The sequence below is a fragment of the Nelumbo lutea genome, chromosome 5 (genome assembly GCF_056320005.1).
Source record: "Nelumbo lutea isolate HS-2025 chromosome 5, American lotus-T2T, whole genome shotgun sequence".
Classification (NCBI taxonomy): Eukaryota; Viridiplantae; Streptophyta; class Magnoliopsida; order Proteales; family Nelumbonaceae; genus Nelumbo; species Nelumbo lutea.
Window position 1 is genome coordinate 67,313,023 of NC_142688.1, and position 12,527 is coordinate 67,325,549.

At 38.7% G+C, this 12,527-nt stretch overlaps 1 protein-coding gene across 1 annotated transcript in view; it reads left to right on the plus strand.

Moving 5' to 3' along the window:
• LOC148852774 (uncharacterized) overlaps positions 1–7,117 on the plus strand; it is a 31,010-nt gene extending 23,893 nt beyond the window's left edge. The window contains exons 3-5 of the mRNA XM_088945851.1: positions 5,470–5,583; positions 6,363–6,646; positions 7,030–7,117. Of these exons, the coding sequence (XP_088801977.1) occupies positions 5,470–5,583; positions 6,363–6,646; positions 7,030–7,117 (486 nt within the window). The remainder of the gene's footprint in view (positions 1–5,469; positions 5,584–6,362; positions 6,647–7,029) is intronic.
• The last annotated feature ends 5,410 nt before the right edge of the window (positions 7,118–12,527 follow it).

Genomic DNA, 12,527 nt, shown 5'->3' on the forward strand with positions numbered 1-12,527 from the left:
GGTTGAAACATGTTTCCAAAAGTTGGAACATCCAATTTGACTCAACATTCAAACATTTTGATTTTGAGAAAAATCCAAATGAACCCTGTGTTTACAGAAAGACAATGGGAGATAAGGTTACATTTATGGTTCTATATGTAGACGACATTCTACTCATTGGGAATGATGTAGAATGTTGACTATGGTGAAGGTATGGCTTTTGTAGTGATTCTCCATGAAAGATATTGGATATGCCTTTTATATCTTGGGACTTCGACTCTATAGAGATAGATTGAAGAGGATAATTGGATTATCCCAATCTACTTACATTGGCAATCATCAATAGATATAACATGTAGAACTCCAAGAGGGCATGAGAGAGATTCCGTATGCTTCAACTGTAGGGAGCATCATGTATGCCATTTTGTGCCCTCGTACAAACATTGCTCTGATTTCTAGTGTTGTAAGTAGATGCCAATCTAACCTAGGACAAGAGCATTGGAAAGTTGTGAAAAACATACTAAAGTACCTAAGGATGACTAAAGACTATTGTCATGTCTTTGACGGTAGTTCACTACAAATGGTCGGGTATATTGATGCTGACTTCCAGTCTAACCCAGATGATAGAAAGCTTACATTTGGATACACCTTTATGATGGGGTCTTGTGTAGTTAGCTAGAAAAGCAACAAACAAGGGTCCAAAATAGATTCCATGGAAAAATCCGGCCAAGTACATTGCCACAAGGAAGCAATACAAATGAAGAAATTTATCTAGGAATTAAGAGTTGTATTATCCAGCACATCACCCATTCCATTATTGTGTGACAACACTAGATGCATTGCTCAGGCTAAGGAGCTAAGAGCCCACTTGAACTCTAAGCACATCGAGAGGAAGTATCATATACTACGAGAGATTGTTGGTAGAGGGGACACCTAGATTCAGAAGGTAGCATTAGCGGAAAATGTGGCAGACCCATTGACTAAGCCACTAACACAGAAAGTGTTAAAGAAATACATTGACAGTATAGGACTGAGGCTTTTACCTTATTAGACCTAAGTGCAAGTAGGATTTGTTAGATAGTGTATGCCCTTAGCTCTAATCAGATTGGTGTACATATACATTTATTGTAAATGAATAAAATTATGTTTTTGTTTCATGTTGATATTGGTATGTTTCTATGAAACCCTTAAACTAGACATTTATGAGACTTGTGTTAGTTTAGAATGTTCTCAACCATTGGACAGAATTGGGGAGTTTATCTTGCTAAGGCTAACACTGATGTACTGCCAAAGAAGTTGGGGCAGCTTGTCTCAGCTTCTAAGGTTAGACCCAAAGCACATGTAGTGTGTGCTTGGATGAAACACTAAACATAGACCATTTTCCAGTTATGCCTCGGACCTTTATTATGATACTACACTAGGTGTTGGATTAGACTATCTTTGATATATCAATTAGTGAGATCCATGTAGGGTCAAAGCTTGGGTATGTTGGGGCAGTTTGAGAATTCACCTAAATGGGTGATCATAGTGATAGGATCGACCCATTTTTCAAACAAAGTGAATGATAGGGTTTACACTCACTCTGATGGAAGCCTGAACTGCTGGAAGTAAATTTCAATAGTGTTTTGAAATGAGAAAATTCTTGATAAGTACCCTGTACTTTAGGCCTAGTGCCAATCTAGTACCCAAACTTTAAAACCCGACAATAAAAAATTTTTCTCTCCCTTCAACTGAGAATCACATTCCCTATTTAGAAAATCATATTTTCAAGAATCAATCTTGAACCATAAACTGAACCAGAAAGTAGTATGAGAGAATTATACCTGATACAGAGAAGTAATATCTCCCAATGGAGGTGTTCACGCCCAAGGAAGGATCCAAAGACTGCTCCCATTGAAGATGGCGCAGTGCAGGATGGAGCAGAATCAACAATGTTCTTCTCCAAGAACCTATTCCTTCGCAAGAAACAGTAGGATGGCACGCGAGCACAGCTTCCTATTAGTCCTTTCACAAAGAACTGATATCAAGATCAAATCTTGACTTCTCCCACAATTGGAGATCGAACTAGCAAGGTAGGCGGCAAGAAGATGGAGGCGGCAAGAAGGAATTCTGCAATGTTGCTTAATTCTTTATTCTGCGCTTTCAGCTCTAAAGAAGATGTCAATATTGTGTCTTCTAAAGGCTACCACCCCCTTCCTTCTTTTGTTACCCTAAAGGATCAGCTCCTGATCTAATTAGGAGTTGCTGATCTAAATCTCATTTGGATCAGACATCCCTTTAGGTGATAATGATAAACCCTTATCTTATCTGCAGATTAGATCAGCCTTCTCCTAATCTTATTAGGAGGTTTCCAGATCTGAATCACATTCAGATTTGGACTCTCTGAGTGGCTAGGGTTAAGACCCTATCCTATCTGCTAATCCATCCCAGAATTTGCCCCATATTTAACTAATTAAAGAGCCTAGTTTGAAATGGGCTTTAGGCCCATTAAAGTCAAGTGCTTACTTAGCCTTCCTATCTGCTACCCAGTTGGGCTTCCTTGTATGGTGTGGGACCCAATCATTGATCTACACATCAGCCACATGGGTTCAGCCCTACTTTTGTTACAAGGCCTGGCCGAATATACTATTTTGGACAGTGCACCCCCTGAAATCCATCAAATGGCCTCTATGGGCCCAACACTTACCCTAAGTGGTCCCTGGGCCAAGCCACCTTGTAACACCTAGGGACTGTGGGCATATGCAAGATTAGACCATCGGGTATTATCCTCAATGGTCTTACACTCAACCTCTCAGCCCATGATGATCAAACACTCCCGGGAATTAAAACCTTTTTGCAAACATTTTAGAAACCATAATATATATACTTTTATATCTCATATAAAATATACTTTGCAAAACAAATCTCAACGATTGAAATCGGCTGCCGGCAGTCTTGGTTTCCATCAATGAGAGTGCATCGCCAATCATTACCTTTGTCCGAAAAAGGGGCTGATCCTGTCACTATGATCACCTACTCAGATGAATTCTCAGACTGTCCCAACATACCCAGGTTTTGACCCCCGCTAAGGATCTCACTGTTTGGTACCTCAAAGACAGCCCAGTTTGACACCTAGTGCAGTATCATAATCGAGTCTAGGGGTCAGGTGTAACTTTCCAGTTTTGCCCATTACTCTCCCCGGTCTAGGGCATTACTGGAAATCTGGTCCAGTTCAAAGATTCAATTAATCCTACATTGCATGTGCCTAGGGTCACACCCTGGCAGCTGAGACAGGCCACCCCAACTGACTTGGTGGCACATCAGTATCAGCCTTATTAGGATAGGTCTCCCAAGATCGACCCACTGGCTGTGAACATTCTAAACTAACATGAGTCCCATTAGTGTCCAATTTAAGGGTATTACACAGAAACATACCAAAGGAACATGAATCAAATATGTACTTTTATTCATTTACAATAAACTCATAATGTACATCATTTTGATTGAAGCTAAGGGCATACAAAAAGTGTCTAACATTACTTTAGGCCTAGTGCCAATCTAGTACCAAAACTTTAAAACCCGACAATTTAGTACCTGAACTTTCAATTTGTGACAATCCAGTACTTGGCGTTAAATCATCGTCAGTCAAGGCCATCTTGTGAGATTATGTGCAATTTAAATAATTTCATTATGCCAAAACTAACCTTTATGATAATATTCAGACCATTGTACCCTTTTCCTTTCTTTTTACCATATTTCCCTTTCTCTTCAATCTGAATTGAAGGAATGACAGAGGAGAACTGATGTTCATTGATCGACCATTCTTCATTCCTAGCACGTGTAGGTGGTAAGAAGATGATTAGCTTCAATCAACTCTACCCGTTTATTGACAAAGAAGGTGGTAAGCTTACCCCATTCTGTTCCTTTCTCTTGAAAGTGGGTTGACTGGCTATTAATATTCATATCTTGTTGCGAACTGCCTACTAATATAGAGAATCGATTGTTGAGAGGGTCGGTTTTTCATTATTTGAATGTTGACAAATCGTTCACCCAAGCATGTGACTCTCCCCGAACTCCACACCACTGTTGTAGGGTTAGACACTCAAGGCTGCAAAGAAACATTTCCACTTTTAACCCTCTCTTCCCCTCCCTCTCATCATCCTCTCCCTCTCCATTTGCAGTTCCAACAATAATAGTAGTTAGTGCTCTCTCAGAATTCACACTTTCTATGCATCAGCCTCTGCTTTGTTCTTTCTTAGAGAGTATCTATTCTTGCTTCTATGCATAGAAGATGATGTAGGCGCACATGGCCTTGACCAATAGCAAGTTTGCATGTTTTTGATAGCGGTAGTCAGAGCGGATCCAATTAGCGCGTGCATGGAGCAGAGGTCAGTGCACGATCTGGAACCAATGGCATAGCCTCACTTGGCAACCTCAGATGACTGCGACCCCCATGTATGGACCACATCTTGACCGTCCGAGCCCTCCTACCTCCAAGTGGTGTCAAGTATAAATAGGGGGCAACCCCTCTCAAGGTATGGATCTAGAACCTGGACTTAAGAACCCCTAATTTCCTTTGTCGCCTCATCTGAGTGTTCCCACCTCAGGCCTCGTGCACCTTGCATTGCACCCACACTAACTTGACAGTCGAAATCTCCGCCTTGGGTACCATCCTGGGGCCTCTGATGTTCTCTCTTCTTTTTTCCTTGTAGGACCGACCTACCAGCCCTCGAACACTTTAGGCCTTGGGCTACTCAGCTATCCTCAGCTCAGAAGTGAATTGATAGTATTGCCCTCAGCCCATTCTGACCGGCAACAGAAGATGAGTAGTAATGTGGAAACTTGATCCATCCTCGATGAGATCTAGGCCTTTGACAAGGGGTGCTTGTTCGATCTTGGCCATCCTCTTCTCAACCGTATCGTAGAGAGTTTTGCCAAGGAGGTTGGGATATTAATTCTCATCTCTCTCTCTCTCATATGGGTGCTGCATTTTCTTTCAGATAGGAGCAGTTCAAGTGGTCTCTAGGGAGGTGTATTTCATTGCCATTTGAAGGTACAATAGTTGGTAGTTGAATGTCGTATCTGCTTTAACAAAAGACTGTAATTGCAAAGCCAAAAGTGTGGGGATATTGGTCTTTGTTGTTCAGGAGCAGGCATAAATTCTAATGGTGCTCTGGTTATCACAAGGAGCAAGAAACAATGGTTGCCAGAGCTCAAAAGTAACTAGTAAAAACAAGAAAAACAAGAAAAACTTCTTCAACCTTCATTATTGCATTTGCATGCATCACGTACTATTACATGGTTGTTGTTCGTATACACGCATTGTGTGGTGGTCCTTGTTGGTTTCTACTTGGATCTATTTTGTAGGAGAAAATGATAAATGTGGATGAGGGTACCCTCTCCATCGAGTTCGATAGAGAGATTGTTAAATTCAATATTTTTGAAGCTATGAAATATCCAAATGAATGCCATTCTATCTGCTCTATTGACACTACCAATTCAATTGTGTAGGAAGTTTTTGAAGAAGAGGACATGGATGAAGAACTTGAATTCAGTGCACAATTGGACAGGGAGGAGGAGTTTGAGACATCCTATGACACTCCGGAACCAATCCCGGGACAAAAGGTAATCAATTCTGATCTTCCATCATCATTTTCTCACAAAAAAATGTTGCCTTCTGTTTTGCAGGCTCCGAAGTTGGAAATAAAAACCTTACCTGATCACCTTAAGTATGCATACTTGGGCAAAAAAGAAACACTACCCATGATCATTAAGAAAGGGTTGACTGAAGAACAAGAGGAGCGGCTCATCAAAGTCCTAAAGGAAAATAAGGCAGCAATTGGTTGGACCTTAGCCGACATAAAGGGGGTCAGCCCCTCAATTTGCATGCATAGGATCCTTTTGGAAGATGGCGCCAAACCAGTTAGAGAACCATAAAGAAAACTCAACCCTGTAATGAAAGAAGTACTTAAGTTGTTAGATGAAGGGATAATCTACCCAATTTTGGATAGTAAATGGGTATGTTCTATACATGTTGTACCCAAGAAAACTGGGATAACCATGGTAAAAAATCAAAATAATGAACTAATCCCAATGAGGGTACAAAGTGGCTGGCATATGGTAATTGATTTTTGAAAACTTAATTTGGTCACTCAAAAGGACCACTTTCCCTTACCTTTATCGATCAGATGTTAGAAAGATTAGCAGGTAAGGCCTTCTTCTGTTTTCTTGATGGATTCTCAGGATATTATCAGATAGTTATTGCCTAGGAGGACCAAGAGAAAACAACTTTCACTTGCCCATTCGGTACCTTTCCTTACAAATGGATGCCTTTCGGTCTGTGTATTGCTCCAAGCACTTTTCAAAGATGCATGATAAGTATGTTTTCTGATTTTATTGAGAAGTGCATTGAAGTGTTCATGGACGATTTTACTATTTATGGTGATTCGTTTGATGACTGCTTAAGTAATTTAAGTAAAATTCTGAATCGATGTGTAGAGACAAATCTTGTTTTGAATTATGAAAAATGCCACTTTATGGCAAAGGAAGGCATTGTGTTGGGACATGCTATTTCGGCTAGAGGAATAGAGGTCGACAAGGCCAAGATTGATTTAATTGTGAGCTTACCTTACCCTACAAATGTTAGGGAAGTTTGTTCCTTTCTTGGACATGCAAGTTTCTATCACAGGTTTATTAGAGACTTTTCAAAAATCGCCCTGCCATTGTCCATTTTGCTTTAGAAGGATGTGCCTTTCGATTTTGGAGATGAGTGCAAGGAAGCATTTGACAAGTTCAAGAAAATATTAACAATTGCACCCATTATTCAACCACCATATTGAAACTTGCCCTTTGAGATCATGAGCGATGCAAGCAACTATGCGGTAGGGGTTGTTTTAGGTCAACGAGTTGATGGGCAGAGCCACGTCATCTACTATGCTTCAAAAACATTGAATGATGTACAATGCAATTACACAACCACTAAAAAGGAGCTATTAGCAATTGTGTTTGCTTTAAATAAATTTTGATCACATTTGCTTGGCTCTAAAGTAATTGTATTTTCTGATCATGCAGCTTTGAAATACCTGCTAGCGAAAAAGGAGTCAAAACTGAGGCTGATAAGGTGGATACTTTTGCTCCAAGAGTTTTATTTGGAGATTAAAGATTGAAAGGGAGCTGAAAACTCGGTGGCGGATCATCTAAGTAGGTTGGTAAAAGATGAGGACTCCTCACCCATCTCTAAGTTGTTTCTTGATGAGCAATTGTTTCACATAAAAGGTATAGTTCCTTGGTATGTTGATATTGTGAACTACTTGGTCACTGAAATTTTGCTGAATTACCTTAAAAAGTCCATGAAAAATAAAATCAGGTATGGGGCAAACTATTATGTATGGGATGAACCCTATCTATGGAAATTCTGCTTTGATCAAGTAATTAGGAGGTGTGTCCCTAAGAATGAGCATATGTCGATTTTAAGCTTTTGTCATAATTATGCTTGTGGTGGTCATTTTGGGCCAAAAGAGATGCATACTTGTTTTGTAAAAATTGTGAATGAGCATATGTTGATTTTAAGATTTTAGATAATGGGTTATATTGGGCAACCCTATTTAGAGATGCATACTTGTTTTGTAAAAATTGTGAAAGATGTCAACAAACAGGTGCATTATCTCGCAGGAATGAAATGCCCCAAACCTCTATTCTTGTCTGTGAAATCTTTGATGTTTGGGGTATTGATTTCATGGAACCCTTTCCTCCCTCTTGTGGTTTTGTTTATATACTTTTGGCAGTTGACTATGTCTCGAAATGGGTGGAAGCAAAGGCCACCAGGACTGATGATTCAAACTGTGTTGTAGGTCTTATCAAATCTAACATTTTCAGTAGATTTGGCATTCCTCGAGCCATCATAAGTGATCAAGGAACCCAATTTTGCAATAGAGCCATCGAAGTCTTGCTAAGGAAGTATGGGGTGCATCACCGAACTGCCACTGCTTATCACACCCAGACAAACGGACAAGCTGAAATTTCCAATAGAGAGGTCAAGTCCATTTTAGAGAAGGTGAATCTAGGAAGAAATGATTGGAGCCTACGTCTAGATGACGCACTCTGGGCATATCGAACAATATACAAAACACCAATAGGGATGTCCCCTTATAGGTTGATTTTTGGAAAATCTTGCCACTCCCCTGGGAGTCTATTGGGCAATCAATCACTGCAATATGAACATGAAAGAAGCTGGCAAGGCAAGGAAGCTCCAATTGCAAGAACTGAAAGAGTTGCGGTTAGAAGCATATGAGAATTCGAAAATCTACAAAGAGAACAACAAATTGTTCCATGATAATTTACTTTTAAAAAAACAATTATAATTGGACAAAAGGTTTTATTGTACAATTCTCGACTCCAACTCATGCCAAGTAAGTTGCGTTCCAAGTGGATGGGTCCATTTGTTGTTACTAATGTGTTTCCTTATGGTGCAGTAGAGATCAAAAGTCTCAATACATGCAAGGTTTTCGAGGTGAATGGGCATCGATTAAAGTTGTTCAATGAGGATGCAAATGTCTCCACTACGGTAGACATCTCGTTGGACTTTCCTCGTTATTCATCGAATTAAAGAAGCAAAGGAGGACATCGAGCATAACAACGTTAAACAATTACGCTTATGGGAGGCAACCCATTGTATTTAGTTAATTTTGTTATTTTGTTTGGTTTTGATTTCTGTGTTTAGCAGTTGATTTTATATCTGAAGGAACCCAACAAGGCGCACAGGGAAGTTCCCCCAAATCATTCTACTATATGCATAACCACATACATTGGGGACAATGTATATTTAAGTGTGGGGGGATTAGGGAAATATGGTGGAATTTGGGATAACCCTAGCATGCTTCGATCATCACTTCTTGACCTTGCCTTTTGAAATTTCTGCTCCCTGGAAACTTATCCTTGAATGATTTCGATTTATCAGGAATCATGTGCTTAGACTGAATAGATAGATAAGATGCAAGCATTACTAATTGAATTTTTTTGGCTGCATATGGTACCTCATTATTTTAATCGATCAATAGGCAAGATGCATATAAAGTTACCCGCATGAGGGTTTGATTGATTTTCACATAAATATCTGCCAAACATGGTTTGATTATTCTAGAACTTGTTGTGTTAGGCATATTGAGACCACGATCAATGAGTTCATGGATCAGACGACGAGACCTGTTGTGCAAAAAAATAATAATAATAAAAATAAAATAAAATATAATCGTGACTAATGTGAGATGGAGCATAAAATGCACTCACATCTAGGAATGAAAGAAAGGGTGAGATGGAGCATAAAATGCACTCACCCTAGAACCCCAACCCCATTCTCACTTTCAGACCCTTGGAATTCATACTAAGTGGTGGAGATGTGATACATAACATGCTTATGGCAATAACACACTTTGCTTTGACCTAAGAAATAAAGAAAGATAATTGAATCTAGATGAATTGTTTGTTAAAGCAATGGGTACTTGTTCAGTCCAAGAAGGCTCAACTAGTGGAAGGCTTGTTTCCTTGACTGTCGATTTAACTTGGGACCATGAGGAATGGTGATTTGCGATCACTCTTGGACGAGAAAAATGTGAGAAAGAAATGGAAATGGGAAGATTATTAATTCTGGACTGAAGCATGCAATGGATCAGGCTTTATGTTGAGAGAAAGAGAGATTAAAAATCAATAGGTAGTTTCTTTTGTTTTGCTTGAGTTTTGACTTGCTTGAGGACGGACAAAGTTTAAGTGTGGGGGGATTTGATGAGACTAAAAAGTACCCTAACTTTATCCCCAATTATTCACTCTTTTTCATTCTTTTAGCACTTAATTGGACTCATTACTCTTGTATTTCGATTCAGGGCAAGTAAGAAGGCAATTGGAAGAAAACAAGGCAATTCGGATGATTTTAAATGGTTTCGGCAACAGTTAGTAATTTGGGCATAACTCTCAATTCCGGACTCCGAATTGGACAATTCAAGAGGCATCAGAAAGATAAAAAAAAGGCCCATAATCTTTATATTTTGGGTTTTGACAGATTCTATCCGCATCTAATACGAAATCAGGCCCGAAGTCGGAGCAAGTTTGTAGCAAAGCCCATTTCACAACTGAAGCCCAATTCGCAGAAGAGCCTTGTAGCAGCTCAAGATATTAAAGCAGCCCAACTCGAATTCAAGAGCCTAGAGTCCCAATTTCAAATGTAATCTCCAAAAAGAGAGTCTTATCAGATTTAAAGTTTTGAATGTAATCCTAGAAAGATAAGTAGATTGGATTAGATCACTAGATAAGAGATATGATAGGATTAGTTCAAAACAGATCAGGACTTTCTAACTTGAGGTTAATCTCCTAGAAGGAGTTGGAAAACAACAATCTCCCTTTGCTATATAAAGAGGGGGCGGACCAGCTTTAGGCATCATCCAACACTCCATCAATCAAGCATCAAGAAACTCAAGCTACCAAGAAGATCAGTTCGACCTACTGAGAAGCAAAGCCTGGAGGGTTCGAAAATCATGAACAGCTAAGCTTTTCTTTTCTGGTTCAAGGGGGGAGGTTCGATTGTGTCATCATGAGGTTCTGTATTTATTTCAAGTTCTTGCTTTTTAATTCAAGTATTCGTTGATTCTTGTGCATATTCTCGTTGGATGTTAATGTTAATTAGTTTGACAAATTAATTGCAGCCTTTGACCAATGTATTAACATGTTTTAACCTAATGGGAATTGATGGAACAAGATTCAATAATTGCAGCTATCTCAGTTATTGTTATTTTGGTTTAACTATTTTCACAAAGCTTAATGCTATCATTAATTGATATGGAATGCTATCGTACCCAATCAATTAGTGATAAGTATTGATCGAATGCTGGGTTTGGTCAGCTGATTTAGGAAAACACAAGGTTTATTATGGCTATCCTAATAAATTTAAGGTTAAATGTTTTAATTGCAAGACTGCCGAAGTCTACCTATGATCGATGACCAATTAATTAATCCGAACCCTTGAATTAGAATTTGGTAAGACTGATTTCTCTTGTTTGATATTGCTATTGTTTTTTTGTTCTTTTAATTATTTAATTTTCCCACTATTATATTGCGCATTTGGCTAAGAAATTATTCCCTAGTTCCTTGTGGAATTCGACCTAGTACCACTATTACTACAAAAATTTTATTGTGGGACTATCATTAATTTTGAGGGCTTCGACAACCCCTCAAGGAGGAATTGGTTTCTTCAGAAAGTGGGTGAATAGTGGTTCCCACTTGCAAAGAAATGATGTTATAGTTGGGGTCATTTTCATCATTTTGAAAAATAATCCATTCATTGGTCAAAATTGCAGGTGGGTAGTTATGTCTTTTTGCATTTTGACTGACGGTAAATTAACGCCAGGTACTGGATCATCGCAAATTAAAAGTTTAGGTAGTATATTGTCACGTTTTAAAGCTCAGGTACTAAATTGGCACTAGGCCTAAAGTACAAGGTACTTAACTGGAACTTTCCCTTTTGAAATCTGATTTTGCAAAATATGTTTATGATATATATATATATATATATATATATATATATATATATATATATATATGTTTTATGAAAATGTTTGCAAAAGGTTTTAATTCCCGAGATTCATCTGAGCAGAGAGTGTGACATTATACCTTGCAGCCAAGGGAGAGGTCATTTCCTGTTGGGTAGTGTTGTGATCATTATGGGTTGAGAGGTTAAGTGTAAGAGATCATTATATGGCTGATTACTCGATGGACTTTATCTTATTTAAGTTCATTATCCTTGGGTTTTTATAGGATGGTTGAATTCAATGATCATTTAGGTGTAAACATTGGACCCATATTGAGCCCATAGTGATGTGCTTAGGGTTCACTATGTTTAGCAGTAAATTTGATAAACCTTTTCATAGAGGTTGGGACGAACCCATGTGGACTTATGTAAGGTCATTGTGGTGTCCAACACCACACAAATTAGGCCTAAGTTGTCCGTGCAATATCTTGGGTTGTAAGCCTTTGAAGGAAATGGGAGTAAGTTGTCACATGACAACGTCAACGTGCTCTGGGTCAAATCTAGATTTGGAAATGAGTATGGAGCACCCATCATTTTAAGAGGATAAGGCTTATCTCTTAATAGAGTCCATATCCAAATTATATTTGAATAATATTCTAATTTGATTATGACAATGTTCCATAAGTAGATAAAAGAAGAAGATGACGAATCAGACTAGAAGACCACTCTCTCTTGTTATCTCTTGTTCTCTTTTATTTTCCAAGAAACCCTATCACGAACTAGGCTTTCAAGGACTGATAGAGGTTAGTTTTCTTATGATTTTTGTAAGAAAAATTTAGAGGAATTTCAGGCTCACCTTCTTAGTTTGATCTAAGTAGTTGGGTTGCAGTTTTGTTGAATCAACTTCACCTATACACTATGCCATGTTCAGTGGAGGCTGGTTTTATGACTGATTTGGGCGTGAAATTTCACTTTGGGATTTGCATTTGTGGTGTCTGTATTAGGTATAAATCCCCCTCTTTGTTAGGTTTCAAATATGGTCCGGTTCAATCTAAAA